The 18937-nt window shown below is 29.7% G+C and overlaps 2 protein-coding genes across 16 annotated transcripts in view; both read left to right on the top strand.

Moving 5' to 3' along the window:
* LOC108754628 (longitudinals lacking protein) overlaps positions 1-18937 on the top strand; it is a 226807-nt gene that overhangs the window by 60081 nt on the left and 147789 nt on the right. The window contains exon 7 of one of the 15 annotated variants that reach the window (XM_018497082.1): positions 17525-17877. The exons of the other annotated variants lie outside the window; for them this stretch is intronic. Coding sequence (XP_018352584.1) covers positions 17525-17862 — 338 coding nt within the window. The 3' untranslated portion in view covers positions 17863-17877. Of the gene's footprint in view, positions 1-17524; positions 17878-18937 lie in introns of those variants that run through there. 15 annotated transcript variants of the gene reach the window in all.
* On the top strand, positions 1685-3119 carry LOC108754636 (zinc finger X-chromosomal protein-like). Its single transcript, XM_018497092.1, has 2 exons — positions 1685-1748; positions 2773-3119. The coding sequence occupies exons 1-2, from the start codon at positions 1685-1687 to the stop codon at positions 3075-3077; spliced, it is 369 nt and encodes a 122-aa protein (XP_018352594.1). The 3' UTR covers positions 3078-3119.

The following is an 18937-nucleotide window of genomic DNA, read 5'->3' on the forward strand; positions in this document are numbered from 1 at the left end:
TTTTTGTGAGAAAAAGATATTCCATTCTTGTAATTTTAGTGAAGAATTCGTGAATTAATCAGAAGTCAATTTTAATTAAATATATGTATATATCTTTAAGGTGTAAAATTGCGTATTATAATATGTATGACGTTTTAATTAACATATATTTATTTATACAATGTAAATAGTCATGATGAACTTGTTTTTTATTGTCTTCCATATAATGAAATTATGATGAAAATTCCATGTTGCATCATTTTTAATATTGATAAGAAAAGCAATATTCTTGTGCCGCAATCGTTATGAACAAGCGTATTTACTAGTATATATTTAGCCATATACAATATAATCTGTATAAATATTTATATTTTATTATATATATATATAAAAGAATTTATATATAATCCGATAATTTATAAATACTCTATTATAGTTTCTCAATGTATATATATATATATAGATCTTTTATAATCTACTACGTTATTTTGTACCATTTTTTTTGTACTTTTTATTATTTTTTATGCTACAATAAATATAGGCGATTATGTGCGTTCGTAAAATTAGTAGTTTATACATCGACTTTACTTCGCAATTAATTTAAATATTCTCGATAAATTTTAACTTATCTTTTAGCCTTTTTCTGTTGTTATTCTTAAATGTCAGCTAAGTCATTGATATTTTCGCGTCGCTGTTTATCTAGTAAATCCCTATGCCTTCGTTCATATCGAATTATTCTTATGTGATAATTCGTCATCCATTCGCGTTGTAAACGTTAACTGACGATTAACGCGGCTAATCAATAGGACGTTTGCATTTTTCAGAAGGCAAGTATTCTTCGAGGAATGCGCGACGCAGATGCGGCATGAATCGATCAGTCCATAAGACCCAACGGCAGGCTTGCAAGCAGGTGTTTTACTGTCCGAGATGCGGTGGATCCTTCAATTGGCGTTACAATCTCCAGCATCATCTCAAGTTTGCGTGCGGCCAATCGCCGCGATTCAACTGCCCGTACTGTCCCTTCCGTACGAAGCATACATCAAACGTGCGGGCCCACGTACGCAGAAAACACCCCGACCATGAAGTCTACGTCATTGACATCCTCAGCTGGCAGCAACGTGGCGAGTCGACGTCCGTCTCGTGAACGACTCGTCAATGCAGCGACGTGGACTTTCTTCAGAATAAAAGACATCGTCTTCAATCGAGTCACGGTAGTTTTGAAAGTATTGCCTTCCTCGTGGTGTATTCTTCCTCTCGGTGGAAGACCCATGTTCTGTCTGTGTCGTTAATGTGGCGAAAGAAGTGCGTTGGATACTTATCGCACGATTAGTGATCTAACAAGAGATTTAACGTTTATTTTGTTGATCTTTTACGAGCACTCGAGAAGACTGCTGCCAGTCCCTCTCTATCTCACTATCTTTCTTTCTTTCTTTCTTTTTCTTACGACGACTGAAATGGATATAAAGGCAAAAATAGTGATTTAGCTATAATCATCACGGGCTCTGGATGACGAAGACGTTCTGTGTTTTTTTTTTGCAGCATCCGAGTCGGTGCCGACACGCACGTGGCGGAAAGACTATAATCGGTTGGTCACGAACAAGAGCATCACCTCATCACGCGAACAAAATGCGAAATCGTTTCCCTGTGGCAATTGCAACAGCGTGTTCAGCATGAAGCACAATCTTCAATATCACTGGAGGATTGAATGTGGTCAGCCGCCGAGGTACAATTGTCCCTACTGCGCCTACAGGACGAAGCATCCGTCAAACGTGCGTGCCCACGTACGCCGTATACATCCTGGCAACAGGGTCTACGTAGTGGATATACACAAGACTGATATTCCGCAATTCTTTTAAATCTTTTCCAAGTCTGAAGTCCATTCATCGTCGATGTATTTGTTATTTATTTGAATCGTCTGTGCGACGACGCCTGGCGTTGCTCTTATAAAATACATCTTTTAAAACGTATTTCCGAATGATTGGATTACTGTTTTTCTTCTTTACACTGCGCCTCATTATATATTTATTTCTTTTTGTCTGTTGCGCATTTTGTACGCGATTACAATGAAACGTTCAGAGTTTTAGTTTAAAAATATAAAGAGTATATTTATTATACGCGCGTGAAGATATATTAGATAATTCGAGAAAGTTTTTTAATGTTACATTTATACAAATTCTTTCTACAATAATTCACTGCATTATTTTATCATCTCTTTTTATAACGATAATTTTTTATATAACGTCATAAAAAGAATTTATGTTGTAGAACACGAAAACATACAAAAATTTATTTAAAGAGAATGAAACTTTATATATGTAATAATGAGAAATTGAATTTTTAACTAACATGGCATTTTTTGAATATTTTATGTCTTTTATGTTTTTTTGTGTAAGCCTAACTAAAATATTGTAATATACTAATAAATAACGCTTTCACACAGAACTTCACGTTTAGAACTTCACTATATCCTTTTATGTGTGCCATAGTCAATAGTCTTAGTGGAGTTTATAAAAAAAATTAATAAATTAATGGCTAAAAAATAAAGAGCCTACTTTTTTTATTTTATTGATTTTGTACAAGTAACAGATCTCCATATTTAGATCTGTTAATTAAGAGATCTGTTATTCGACATATCCTAAGGATGACCTAAGAAGAAATGGATCGCGAAACGTTGTGCATCCGCGCTGAACACATTTTGCTGCATATTAATTTTTTTTTCGATGCGGGAACCCGCGAGATTGTTTAAGTTTCAGTTTTCGCCCCGAATTACGTTTTGAAATTTTCTGTTCCCAGAGATTCGACCGGTCGCCATGCAACGATTTCACGCGCATTCCAATCAATGTGTCTACAATCCTGATGGAGCACAGCAAAACAGGAATTACCCCTGCCACAAGTGCGGCAACGCGTTCACGCGCAAGAACAATTTGTATAATCACCTCAAGTTCCAGTGTGGCCAGTTGCCGAGATTTAACTGTCCGTACTGTTCTTATCGTACGAAACACTCGTCAAACGTAAGGTCCCATATACGCAGAATACATCCCAACGAGAATGTCTACGTTCTCGATATGAGCACGAAACAGGATCATCAGCCAAGATGAAGGATACAAATTTTGCAAGTCTTCCTTCCTTTTATAAGATCATCCACAAAGCTACAAGAAGTCTCGAAGCAATTGTGATATCAATCAAATGAACGATTCATTGATTTGTTGTTTTATCAGTATGCTTTATTTATTTTACGTAGTCGTTTATGTCATACGTATCGATCTGTTAGTTGCTATTTATTGTTATACATCTATTTTCGTTTAGCAATTTTTGCCTGTTGACGATGTCATTGATATTATCAATATAGACTGAACTTAAAAATTATATTTGACGTTTTCTGACGCAGGATATTCGAGAAATTTCTTATTTGTAAAATGCATTATATAATATTTATTTTTGCAATCTGATGATATATGTAGAATTTGATAATGTATCGAATTTGATGTATAACTGAATAAATTTTAAACATTTACCTATCTGTGTTATCCTGTAATTCAGGCGAATCCGTTTTAGAAGTCTGATTTCTTATAGTTACCAGTGTAACTCGTACTCTCTCTAATCCTTTATTAACGTATTTAAATTGATGCATATCGGACAATCCGTTTACATGTGATAAAATATGTTTATTGTTAAGAAATCGGCTTTCAATTAATATGGTGCTTATAATATGATATTATATTAAACAAATATCAACAGAGAAGCATTACGCATAAAGAGTATCTTTTTATATTTTTAAAATAATTGTGGAAGTTAATGCAGCAAATTTAATGTAATTGAATAAATTTTAAGTGTTCCGTTATCTATATTGTTTTATGATCTTAGCGAATATTTTTTTAACACTAGTTTTTCGAAGTTACTAATTTTCTCAAATTTTTTAAGCAAAGTTTACATGATGCTTTTTTACTAACAGTATTAATTAGTACAATTGCACGTTAATTGCTAGTAAAAAAGCATCATGTATTTTAAAATGCTGATAAGCTTTCTCCTTTCAGCTGGCGCACAAGTGAAGTTAAAATATTTTGACTTTACAAGCGCGCTAGTATTGTATTGTCTGCTAGCTTACTTCTAAAAGTGCTATGTAGGTTGCAATTAGCTTCTTTCAGTCACAAAGAGATATTTAAAATATTAATTTTAAGAGCTATATAAGCAAGAACAGTTTTTCAAATTTATGTACAATTATATACATTATATTTTTAAGCACTATTAGAAGCATTATTAGAAGTAAGTTCTTATAAAGTGGCTGAAGCATTTAATGTCTCTTTCTGTTAAAAATCCATTTTTTACTTATTCTATCCTTATCCTATTTAACAAATTAAAGACAAGAATACGTAAGGAAGTAGGAGTCAGCACGGTACTTTTTGCGCAAATATAATAATAAAAAGTTTGATGCCAATCATTTATGGCACTATGGTCTTGCACAAAATTGAATTAATATTTCGTTCGCTCAATTTCGTTGAGAATGACTTGAAATAAATCGAAACGCATATAAATATTAATATTTGTCATTTGATATGGACTATTACACTTTTTATTATTATATATTTGCGCATAAAGTACAACAGTAACTATTTCCCTATGCATTTTTGTCTTCAATTTGTTAAATCGAGGAATTCTATATTATTATATATTTATTTTTTTCATTATTGTAAATATCCTATTTAATCCTATTCTTTAATCTCTTTTTTTTTTCCTAATACTATTGGCAACATAATTACAATGTTTTTATATTTTATAACATTATTTATGTAAATAAAAAAGGATATATTGAAAGATGCTCTCACATTTAAAGCTCTACACTGTTAAATTTATAGTGTCGAATTTAAGATCAGTCGCTGCTGCTCCTACTCAATTCGTAACTCAACATCGTTATTTTATACTAAAACAATGACTATATTTGACTCTGTATAGTGTTAAATTTAATTATCATTTTAGTATAAAATAACGATATTTAGTATTTAGCAGTGGCGATTTCTTCATATTAAGTTAAATTTATACATTATAGGTTTAACAGTGTAATTTTACTAGCATTATACGTACAAAATTATATTTTTATAGCTGCTAGTTTTCTAGCGCGCTAGAAGACTAATTGTTAGTAAAAAGGCATTGTATAAATCTTTATTTATTAAGACATTTGAATTGATGCACATTTTAATTAATATAGATAAACTATGTCCCTATAAATAATAAGTCTTCTGTTACAGACATTAAACCCTGCTACATTCGGCTTTCTCCGATCCCGCAGGAATACAGTCGTCCACTCCAGCACCATAATCACTTATTGCGCAAAAAGTTCTTTTGTTCGAATAACTGCGGACGTTCTTTCGGAACTGTAGCTTCTATGGTGAAGCATTTGCACGAATGCTACGATCGTTATCTACAGCATTTCAAGTGTCCGTTCTGTAATTATCATTCAAGCTCGGCTTCCTGCATTTATAATCACGTGCAGAAACGACATGTAACGAAGGACGAATAATATTTAGAGATTTTTGTTTTTACTTACAGTGAGAGCAAAAAGTATTCGTACAAGGCAATTTGTTATAAAAAAGCTTTATTTGTAGAAAATAAACATTAAGCAAATAAGCATTTAGCAATTTTATACAATGAATACATTCTATTCTAACACAAACAAACGAGCTTCACATATATTCCTGAGACTTTAGAAGCTAAATTTCTCATCTGTACGAATACTTTTTGAGCATTCAAACAATATAATTTTTAATTTTCGCTTATTTTTCAGATGATATATTTTGCATAATTAATACACATCTCTTTTTAATATATATAATTTTAAGAAACATACAATCTATTTTATTCTTTATAAATTGTTTATTATCCAACAAAAATAAGTTGTTAGTTATCCAAAAAGAAATGATTGTCAATTAAATGTCGAATCGACATCAAATTGATATTGAAATCATCGTATTTGTATCGATTCGACATCAATTTGATGTCTCATTTTTCACTGGATAATATTTACTTTTTAAAAATAAAGTTTTTTTAAAAAATATTTTCTTTGTACGAATACTTTTTGCACTCACTGTATTTTATGAGAATGACAGGTTTGTACGAAGCATAATTTTTGCGCGAATATTTCTAATGAATCATTTTCAGAGAAGTTGTATTTCTAAATTTTTTATTTTTTTATATTCTCTCTTGTACACTTTATTTTGTTTCATATATTTTTCTACTTTGTTATCATACATTGCATTAAATATGAAAAAAGATTACTAATTATATAAGCGAACATCGAAAAATAGTGTGATATAACTAAGTTTCAAAATAATTATTTAGGAATTATATTTCGTTTTTATTTCGGACACTCTGTTTACATGTCGATGAAATATATTGTTAGGAAATCGACTTTTAATTAATATGATGTTTATAATAAACCGAAAGCGTTATTAATTACGATCATATTGCAGGCATGTAATGGTGAAAATAATGCAATATAATTATTTTTTAAATTGTCGAAGAATTATATTTATTTCATTTGCTTAGCTTATTGAATAATCTGTTTACATAGCGATAAATTGTGTCAATAGAGAATCTGCTTCCAATTAATATGATGTTTAACAGTACACTGAAAAAAAACTTAATTTCAAAGAAATATCTCTTTGCTTGTATTCAAAAAAATTATTTCTTTGGATCAATGAAAATTTTTTTGAAAATATATCTTATTAAAATAATTTTTATTAATACGAGCAAAGAGATATTTCTTTGAAATTAAGATTTGTTTTTTCAGTGTAGGATTCTAAACAAATTAAATATCAACAAGACAGAATTATTCGTACAGAACATGTTTTTGTATTTTTATGAAATTATTTTTTATTAAATTTGATATTGTAGCGAATTTGCTGTGACTGAATAAATTTCAAATTACGGTTACCCTCACATTTTTTAGTTCTAAAGTGTTTTTTTTTTTTTCCGGAATGGTAGTTTAAGATTATCCGTATAATTCTATGGTGATAGCAATGATGCTAATGTCTATCTACTGTATATCTTGATTAACGATAAATAACACGACATCAGTAATGGGTATTTTGTTACAGGCATTGACCCTTACTACGTTTGGCTTCCTGCGGTCTCGTTGAGAAACAATCGATCCCGGTTCCGCAGTCAAGCGTCAAATTTGCGCAAAAAATTTCACTGTACCAACAACTGCGGGAGTTGCTTTACACACCGCGGTTCCCTAACGAGGCATCTGCGTTACGAGTGCCAACAGAATCCGCGCTTCAAATGCCCGACCTGTGATTTCCGCTCAAGATGGACGTCCGATGTCTATAAGCACGTGCGCAGAAAGCACCAAGGCACTACCGTGCGTTGTATTGATATTGGCAGAAATTGAAAGAATGAACCTTTCTTTAGTACTAGACAATCTTACATACTACGTGGATATACTAGGAGATTGCATTTAATTAGGATTGTTACTCAAATAAAAATTTTGCAAATTGGTGCAATACCTCATCATGTTTTATCACACTGTATCACTCCAAAAAATTCTGTGTTTTGTATACTATGTATATCTCTATATTTTTATGTACTTGGTAATATTTATGCAATGATATACATATTTTTCGATTAATATTACTAACATCATCGTAGTTTAAATCAGTTCATTGTCTTAATGTAGTTCTTCCTTTTTTTACTGAATTTCTTCCTCATGTTTCCAGTATTTTTAAAATAATAATATTTAAGAGATTTTAAGTAAAATCATGAATAAATTTAATGTTGATGAATATTGTGTTTTAAAATTTTTTAATATTGTTTAGTTTTTAATCTTGCTGTAATTAAAGCGAACCTGTGTGCAAATAATTGAATGATATTCTATTATTGTACAATTGTTTAATTGTAATTGTCTCTGCTATATTTTTTATTCTAATATTCTTAATTTACGAAGGCACATTTTAAAATACGATTTATATAGATATCATTTCTACAAAGAAAGAAGTAATTGCATAAAATTGAATAAAATGCTTTATGTATTTTCTAAATTTTTTAACAAAAGGTTACATGTAGGAATAGTTTTAATATGAAAAATTTTCTGAAATATTGCTGAAGCTATTAATTCCTCTTATTTTAATTACATCAAGACAAAGCCATGCGATTTCATCATTTGTATTTATGCTTTAATATACGTATGTAAAATGTTACATATAACTTTGATATTTGTAACTGAATTAGACAAATAAATTATCTTTAAATATTTTTTTTAAATAACGATTATTTGTTACTTCTTGTTGCTGTGCAATCAAGCACAACGAAAAATTCGGCGCAAACATTGAGTAGAAGTTCTCACGTATTACTGACCATGTTTTTTGCTTACGTCTTTTTCAGATAACAAGGTGTATCTAATGGCGAAATTACAGACCTTTGATTTGATTTCGACTAAGGAAAAGCATCCATGCCCGAAGTGCAGTCGCATCTTTGAGAAGAAAAGCAGCCTGAGTAGACATCTGACGTACATGTGTGGAAAAAGACCACAATTTAAATGCCCCTACTGTGAATATTGCTGCAACATGCGCTGTAATGTCTATAGACACGTGCGTTACATTCACAAGAAGAATGAAGTGTATGCGCTGGATATTATCAAAAATTGTGTCACGACACCATATTGATTATTTTATGCATTATTGACGAACCACACACTAACAGATCTCTTTGCAAACTTTAAATTAAAGAAGACTGTAGAAATATGTTACGCTTATTTCATATATCTGATATAATAAAGTCGTGACGCTAAATACGCGCGATTTTATAAAAAATATTTTTAGAGCTCAAATACTTTAAAAGGATATAACAATTGACTCTGTAATCATGACTTTGTAATTTTTTTTTTTTTAACTTATTTTTATTATCGCACAATGAAAAATACAACTGGATATGATGGATCATTAAATTGAAATTTTTGATCACAGTACCTAATTCGCAGATGATTAATGATTTTTGCCACATGTTTAATATACTGTAATATGTAATTATTTTAATAACCGTTTAAACTTAATTTTAAATCGTAGAAAAAATTTATCTAAGTTCCTTACTCGATTTAGTTTTAACTTTATTTAGCTGTCATTTTAATAGAGATAATGTTAATTAACTTATTGTGATTATACTTTTTGCGACCATTTGTGATGTTATTTTCTTTTATTGTTTTTATTTGTAATTTTATCATGTATAATACAAAGTTTCTTATCGCTTGCAAAATATGCGAAGTAAATTATATCTAAGATATATTTTAAGATATATTATTAAGCGTTTTAATACGAATTAATAAACCTATAATATTTCTATTAAAACACTATAAGTGTTAAATACTGTATATACGTAATAAATTTGTCATTGTCTTCACAATAACTCTTTAAACGGATAAACTTTACAGTCCTTATTTTTTTTATTTTGAAATTGAATAAATTACTCTCATGAATTTTATTGCTTAATATTATATTTATGATATTCTAAAAATGTTGCAGGAGCATGAGACGAAGAGAAATCAAATTATTAGCTATCTATTTATCTATTTATCTATGTAACATTTATTTTATTTTATTTCAACATGTATAATAATTTTATTTTTATCCTTTTTGAAAAACCGCATGTCGAAAATAATGAATATACTATTCCAAATCGGTAGTATCATTTAACGTTTTTGATCCCTATTGTTGATGTTTTATTGATTAACCGTTTCATTCTTCCTTCTTATATTTAGAGCACATGAATGTCTCATCACAAATGTTCAAGATTATCGAACCATATCACCGTTGTCCGAAATGCTATCGCAATTTCAAAGTGAAGAGAAGCTTCACTTAACACCTTTTGTACACATGCGAGAAGAATCCGTGCTTTGAGTGTCCGTACTGTAGCGACCGATCCAAGTACCGTAGCAACATTTACAGACACATCCGTATTTATCACGAGAGACATGAAGCTGGCGATGTGATTAAACGTTATTGCATAATGACTCTCTAATAACTATTATCTAATAATTCTCTCCTGTAAATATGCGAATATTAAGGGTTGATTGTAAGGAAGGAATGACTGAGGAGATTTTGAGGAGTTTTCTTTGATATTTGATAGAAATATTGTAGATAGGAAATTTGTAATTAAGTATTGTTGAAGATGATTCTTTATGAAGATTCACACGCCAACAATGTGCAAAGCATTTTTTTTTTCTTTAAATTGGATGTATTCAACAAAAAAATTTATTTTTTCTTAAGATGATAAATTTAAATTTGGTAAATTTTTCCCATTGGTTGCATTGAAGTCTTTAATTTTAGATTTTGAATCTTTACTACATTTTTATGAGTATTATTTTCTATAAGATAGGATGGCTGTAATTTACAATATTTTACAATTTGCCTTTGCCAAAGAAAATTTTCTTTTTTTTAATTATACGTATAGTAAAGCAAATGTATTGTTTCAATGGCATAATAAATAATTTTTTTGCAAAAATTATATAAAGTATACGATATCTTCTTTATATAAATAATTTTTATATCGAGAAATGATAACAAAAGTATTAACGAACATGATTTTTTACGTTAAAAAAATATATATATATTATCAAAAAAGTTATAAATTAATAATATATATTATTTATTGTCAATTTATAACTTCTTTGATATCTCTTTTATTGCATTATAGAATTATCAAACTTATAATTATATTTTTTATTAAAAAATTTGATTATATTGTATCACCATTATGTGCATTTGCCTTTCATTGCAAGCATCATTTTTTAAAATAATAATTAATAAACGATATTTTCAATGTCCACCTTCATCCCAATTATTTGTTTCTTATTGCAAACATTTTTAAAAATAAATAATTTTAATATAATAACAATATACAAGTATTATAATTATTATTTAAAAACACTCTAAACTTTATTTTTTTTTTTGGTAAGAATTCTCTTTTTATATATTGTTTTTATTTACAGCGATTTTAAAATTATCGCCAAGAAGATTTTGCTTCATGACTCGCTAGTCGATATAAGACGAGTTTTTTAAATTCATCAATTGATCAATTGCATTATGCGCAAATGCAACTTTGCTTCGTAAAAACTGCATTTGCGTATAATATGATTGATTAATCGATGAATTAAAAACCTATAATAATATATCGGATATTCACTTTTCGTTTGTTAAATGTTATTTTATCTAATTTTGCACATACGCACAAGCTTTACTTTCTCATGAATCTGGATGTTCGTATGGATTAATATTAAAGCCAAAATGCGTATTTGCACGCGATCATTTCGTAGCTTTCAATAACAGGCGGAAATATCTCTGTGTTCACAGATATGGTTCATGTCTCGGGTTTCTACAGAAGAAAAAGGCAGAATCACGTTACCAATTGTTATGCAAAGCACCAGTGTCCTAACTGTCCTTCCATCTTTGTGTGGAAATGCACCCTGAGAAGGCATCTGCGCAACGAGTGTGGCAGGGAACCGCGTTTTAAGTGTCCCTATTGCGATTATCGTGGCAAATGGAAGGCCAATATTACTAGACATATTAAAAGAGTACACAAGAATTGCTACAATTATGTAGTGGTTACTAACTAACAATAAAATCAATTTTGATCTTCCTTCGACGCACATCATTAAAGTGTACTTTTTTAGTAAAACTATTGAACAATATATTTTGTGATAATTATTAGAATGATTTTTTTTAAAACATAAATTAATATTTAAAAAATTTAATATTATTCCGATTTTTGAGTTACTATTAATTGTTTGTGAAAAAAATTTTTTTGTTTTTAAATTATGTTAGATGCAAAGATGTGATGTGATGCGTATACAAGAAATTTCTTTTTTCTCTACTGATTGCTATTTCATTCTGTCAAGAATCAATACAGGACAAATTACAATTTAAGAAAATAAAATGAGATTTTAAATTGTAATACTTTTCTAAAAGAATTTTTGTTACAATTAAAAAATGTTTCTAGATAAAAAGGTGAAATACATTTCTAAAAATGGTATTTCTTTATATTAGGGGACATCTCTTCGATGACCTTGATCTTGACATATATATAGAGGTGAGAGTACTGATCAACCTTTTCTTATAAATTAATTGGCGGTTTTATATAGTTTTCAAGATATATTTACATAAAATTTATTTCCAAAATTTCATTATTTTTTGTACATGGCACCTTGTACATGATGGATAGTGCATATAAGTGATCTTCAAAAGGTTTTAGGTGGGGTCATTACTTGTTTAAAAGTTATTAACAAATAAAGTTTAAAAAATAATGTCTTACTTCTTACCATATAATATTAATATATAATAATTAATTAATATATAATAATTAATTTAATATATAATATTAAAAACTACCCTGTACCTATACTTTGCACGCAAAGAGAAGTCCACTCCATCTTCTCCCTCCCCTATCTAGGAGCGTTCAACTTTCCTCCATCTCATTCGCCAAGTGAGGTCCATCCTATTTCTTCTTTGCTTAAGGGTGATCAATTTTCCATGCGAAGCGAAGCCCACCCTACCGACTTTCTTCTAGACCGGGAAGGAAGTGGAATGAACCTCGCTTCGCGTGAAAAGTCGTATGCCCGTCATGATCTTGACAACATAGGTCAAAGTCAAGATCATCAAAGAAGTGTCCCCTAATGTGAAGAAATATCCTAAAAATTATTATTAATATTTTATGGAATGATAAGGGATTAATATTTTTGGAAATCAAAACTATATGTATTGCAAAAATATAAGAACAATTGTATTAAATTTGTAATATATTCAATTTAGACTTACGTCTTATAAATTAAATTTGTATAATTTCGAATTAATATTGAGAGAATGAATGATTATGAATGGTTTGTCTTCTATTTTCGTCTATGAATTTACATATGTTATTCTGCGATTATCATTTTTTAACGATTATGCATGTAATTTAAGATATAAGAATATCAATAAAATAAGATTACTTAAACTTGCAATTACTTTTGGATTAAATTATGTGTATAGATTTCTTTAAACATATATGATTGCAGTGTGACGGGACAATATTTAGAAGAATCAAATTTAATTTTCTTATTACCTTAAAATCTATCTTACGTATAATGTTCTTTTGTCAAGTATAAGTACCAAAATATTCGGCTTACAGAAGTATCTATATAGAAATTCTTTTCGAACTTGTACGCGACAATGTTACATTAGATGTGTCCTAAAGTTAAAAGGAATTAAAAGAATTTTTTATTCTTTATTATTTTTATAGCATTAGAGTTTTCAAATGGAAAAGAAACGAAATGGGCATCTCAAATATGTATTAGTAGTGCTATGTTTCAAATATTTTTATTGTGTGTATTAAGCTAACAGCACAAATAATACATTACCAGGAAACATAAAAACATCGTAATCTGCATTATGGACATCTTCAAGAATTCTTGTCTTGCGTAAAGCAGTCTCGTGAAACTTTTACATTTCTTGCTATTACGCAACTTTATATGTTGTACAATTGAGATTATCATATCAATGAAGACAAAACCGCGAATATAGATTTTTTTTTAAATCGATAATTTTAATTTAATTTTAGTTTATATTTTTTAAAATGTAAGTAAAATTAAATAATTAAAAAGTTTGGAATAAATAGAAACGTATGTATATAATATTGATTTGTAATATTTAGATATTAATTGTTTTTTGATCTCTCAATACTTCTGTTTTTGTGTGGAATTATTTCTCTCTTATACAAAAAAAAAATAGAAATGATCTTTATTCTCCTTAAATTTCCTTATTAATTTCCACAATTTCCTACATTCTGTCCTTTTTCAGAATAACGTAATCAAGAAAATGATCTTTTTGAAGTTATTACTTTCATATTTTTATATAAGTGCGTAGCAATTCACAAGTCGCTAATAATTTCTTTTTTCAGATGTATTGGTTTTGCAGGTAAATATATGTTACGATTTTTATTTAAATGTTAGGTGATGAGATTTAACAAAAAAACCTGACTAATGGTTAATTGTTAATGTGGTGTTTTGATATATTGCATTTTGGATCTGAAGATACTTTTTCCATGCAAAATTTAATGGATAATTGTCATGTATTAAATGTGATGTCTAAATATCAAATATTTTTCTTTTACGTTGCTACATCTTTATTTATCAGCTCATTCTTATTTTACGTGTTTGTTATACTCTTCATTTCTGAAAGAAAACCCTCGTGATGAAACGATCGGTTTCTTCGGCATGTTATCTTGAAGGACTTTGCGTAGGACTGACTGGGCGTTCTGTCTGTTTTTTTTGCTTACAGGCGTTAATGGATCTTTTAAAGCCTTCAGCAGATCGTTCTCCAGCGACGCCGACGCTAGTATCAGATTCCCTTGCCCGAATCATAACTGCGGTCGCGTCTTCAACTGGAAGAGAAATTTAACGCGGCATCTGAAGTACGAATGCGGCCTCCAGCCGCGCTTCAAATGCCCTTACTGTGATTACTACGGCAAACTTAAGGGCAACGTCAGCAAGCATCTCCTCCGCAGACACAATAATCGGAAGATTTATGTTGTTGATTTGTTTCAAGGGACAGCATGAGTGCGACATGACCAATGAGCACCTAGTCTCTATGAGCGCGTCTTTCTTTTGTCGATAAATAAATAAATCTGTCTGTTCTATAGGTTCGTGAATCTATGCGACTTTCGCTTCAATCTGTACTTCTTTCTGATTGTCTATCTCCCCGGATTGCAAGGTAATATTAGCGATCGCGTTGTAATAGCAACTGGACTGTTTGTCCAAGTCTATTAAAAGCTGCATGTGCTTTCGAGTACTCGATCAAAATTGTACTTAGAAATACGCAGAAATATTGAAATGATTAGATGAATAAACATATAAAAATAAATGTACATTCGCGTTTTATTCGCTTTCAAACAGCCTGGTGAGAATGTTGCATGTACGAACATCTAGTCTAAATATAAAATGATATACCTTATGTGGTCCTGGATGTTCAGCGACCTAAGAAATTGCGTTTTTAGTTTCAAAAAGAAAGAAGAAAAAAATCTGCACGGAAAAGATTTTGTTTTGAAATAATTATCTGTGATTTTGTGCACACAATGACATTTTTCTCGTTCAAGGTTTCAGGAACAATTAGCGGCACATACTCTGCCTTTTCGCACGAGTTTCGATGAGCATTTTATCGCCAACGAGTCGTTACTTTTTCAGATAAAGAATCCACGCACTGGGCAGCCTATCCCACTAAAAGACTGAAGCGTATGAAGTCAATCAAGATTCCGTGTCCTAATCCGAATTGCCGGAGTATCTTTGCGTGGAAAAAGAATCTGATAAGTCACCTTCGCTACCAATGTGGCCAGCAGCCCAGATTCAAATGTCCCTACTGCGATTATCTGTGCAAAATCAAGACCGATGTACGTAAGCATATTCGGGTGAAACATCAAAACTACGATGTCCACGTCATCGATATTTTACAGCAGTAAAAAGTCTGGTGAATTTCTTCCAAAATAAGTGTTTGAACTAAATGTTTAACAATGTAAATATTTGTATAAAATGTTTTATATTGTATTGTGTATTGGAATGTGTATGTTCTGAAAATGTTTTGAAAATACCATAAAAGGTATACAGATTTAATATTTTTTGATATAAATAATTAAATAATTAAAAATTTTTACTATCAAAATAATTGATGACGAGAGAGTTAAAGAAAAATTTTAATTCTTATAACATTTCAATCGACAGAAATTATTAAGAAACAATTCTTTTATATTATTATTATTATTATTATTATTATTGTAAAATTGATATTTAATAAAACGTTTTTAATGTTTTTAATATTATAACTTATACAAAAACTTATTAATTACGCGATAACTTACATACGTCATATCTTCCTCTGATCTTGAGTTTTTATCATCAACTAGACGAATACAAGTAATATTTAATTTTGAGATAAATAAAGTAATAAATAAATTTATTACTTACTTTTTCATATTTATTATTTATTTCTTTATACTCGTATTTGTTATTTACTTTTTACATTAATTTTTAATCTGGTATTTAATATTCTTTTTTACTGTTGTACGTAGTCATCAGACATCACGTTTATTATGACAAAAAATTTGTATTTTTGTATTTAAAATATGTGACAATAAAACTTTATATTTTCTGTGTGTTACTTTAGAATTGTTAGGGGCACAATAAATACTTAATTTATTAATTATTATTTGATTACGTATACATTATTATTTTTATAAATTTAAATATGCAGTTTATATAAAATTACGGAATAATTATATCTGCGCAAAATTTCATACAATAATTTTATGTATATTTGTATGCATGTAATGTCTATTTTCTATTGTTCTATCTGAATCAATTAAGCTAGATAGTGCCAAATTATATCGAATTTTATCTATAACTATATTATTTCTTATATCATTAATACGTCATATTGTTATATACACTCAATACCACATATATATTTTTTCTAACCTTATTACGAGATGTAATGACATCTTGCATAAATATATGTACATAGGAATTCAACAGCAACTGTGCGGAAAAAAACTATATTTTATGTATATTGGATTAAACTTTTCAGAAGTGATTTATTTAAGAAAAAAAATAATTTAATTAATTATTTAAGTTTAATTTGCCATGTGCTAAAAATAAATTTTTTATAATTATATAACAAAAAGATTAAAATTTTGTTCTTTTTAACGCAATTTGTTTCGCAAAGCTATGATTTATCCGAGACAAATTTAGATATCGCAATTTGAAAATATGCCGATTTGTATCGATTTTTGGGACAAATTAAATTTTTTTTTAAGTCAAACGATGAGAATTATTTCATAAATTACTAATCTGAGATAAATAATCTTATTCTCATTAGAAGCGCCAAAATTTCAAAGGAGACCAAGAAAGGCCGCTATGATTTTCCTTCCATCTAGGAGTGAAGTCGATGCAACTTGAGGTGTTTGACGTTTTGCTTATGGTGAAGCACGTGGCTATACTACGATCAGCTGATCAGTTGATCATAGTAACACGTGGCACGAATGCGCGCACACAAACGCTCGCGCCAAATCTTCAAAACGTTATAACTCGACGAAAAATTGATGTAACGACATGCGATAAAAACGTATTTTCTTTGTTTTGTGTCCCGTAGATATTTATGTGCAATTCGTATGCTCTTATCATAACATGTATGTGTATAATAATTCTACTAAAATTAAAAAAATTTGATTTTTTAATTCTCATATGGGGTATTAACAAATATCGTCTTATATGAGATGTTAAAAAATATTGCATGGATTAATGCTATGTTTCTGGAAATATTAAAATTCTCATCCTTCATCATTACGTAGTTTTGACATATTTCGATCAATTTATGAGCATCTTTTTTTATGAAAAATATCAAAGTGTCTGTGATACAAAATTTTTTGTACACAATATATCGAAATTCTGTAATTTGTATTGTACATGATTAAGACTACCGAACTTTTTATGTTTTCATATTTGCAAATCGGACATGGTGCTGTTGTTTGTATGTTTCAGGATATCCCTGGTATTCTTACTGTCCCTGGAACGTAAGACCGTATCAGTGTTTGAACTGTCCCAACAATTACGCAAAGAAGTCTCACCTGAAGCGGCACGTGATGAGCGCCTGCAACGGCAAGGAACCACGTTACAGATGTCCTTACTGCATGTATATATCGCGATATCCTTCCGATACTTACAAGCACGTGAAACGCCTGCACGAGAATCAGGACGTTTACGCTATTGATGTATTGGGCACGACTAATTATTATTCGAAGAATACTCTCACGCAGGATAATAAGATCTTGCAGTCCAAATTAGACGAATGGTCACAAAATATCCCACCATTAACATAAAGTTTACAATATTGTTAGGAAATCTTTTTATTTAGTAGAAAATCTTCCTTTTTTTTTTGTATATACCGACATATACATTAAATTGTATTTCTTTCATCATCATTTCATTAATCATTGCTTCTCATTGTTATTAATTTTTTTCGAAAGTTATTATGCTAAGTCGAAAGAAATATTTCTGTCGAATGATTTCTTATTTTTTTTCTCTATTATAGAGTCTCCTTTATTAGTGCATTACACATTTTGATATTTTTCCAGTCACAAAATCCTTGATGCACTCCTTTCCAGATAAATCGATTAATTTTTGTTTTCATTATTACTATGTCATTATTATTATGTCATTATTATTATGTCAGTATTGCCGCAAATATTACATATTTATGTCCAGGCAAATTTTAGCATGACATTTGTCATCTAGTCGATTGGCATTACTTATTTTATTGTAAGAATTTCAAGATGTTTTAGCAATAGCTGCAATATCTTGTCATGTGTTTTACTGTCCGAAAGGCTTCTGTAAAAAGGGAAACTTGAAAAGACACGTGTGCTATTGTTATGGGCTATGTTTTATTTGATGCTCACAGTGCTCTTGTAATTGTTTCATCTTTGTTATTATTATTATTATTATTAGGCGTTAGGAACTCGAAAGCTCATTGCCGCAAATACCAAATCCCGCCACTGTACCCGTCCCTGAGCCAGATCCCTCCATTTGTGACCCTCGTATCCCATTTCGTTAAGGTCCATTCTAATATTTTCTTCCCATCTACGTCTTGGTCTACCCAATGGTCTCTTCCCATCCGGTTTACCAATTAGTACTTTATATGCAATTCGATTCTCATCCATACGCGCCGCGTGACCTGCCCATCTTAATCGACGCGATTTTATGACATTAATAATATTTATGATTATATTAAATATTAAGATATTTATGATTATATTAAATATTAAGTATTTTTATGATTAAATTTGTTTTTTAAAATCAGTTTTAATATTTATATAACTCGCATTGTTGTTGTTATAAAACGTGTACGTACACCAAATAAATCAATGCTAAATATTTTATTCGTAGACAAAAATCATT

Source organism: Trachymyrmex septentrionalis, unplaced genomic scaffold (genome assembly GCF_001594115.1).
Source record: "Trachymyrmex septentrionalis isolate Tsep2-gDNA-1 unplaced genomic scaffold, Tsep1.0 scaffold80, whole genome shotgun sequence".
Classification (NCBI taxonomy): domain Eukaryota; kingdom Metazoa; phylum Arthropoda; class Insecta; order Hymenoptera; family Formicidae; genus Trachymyrmex; species Trachymyrmex septentrionalis.

Coding starts and splice junctions, on each gene's coding strand:
- LOC108754636 (XM_018497092.1), top strand. CDS start 1,685: ATGTGGTCAGCCGCCGAGGTACAATTGTCCCTACTGCGCCTACAGGAC. Junction 1,749..2,772: donor GGACGAAGCATCCGTCAAAC/GTGCGTGCCCAC, acceptor TTCTGTTCCCAG/AGATTCGACCGGTCGCCATG.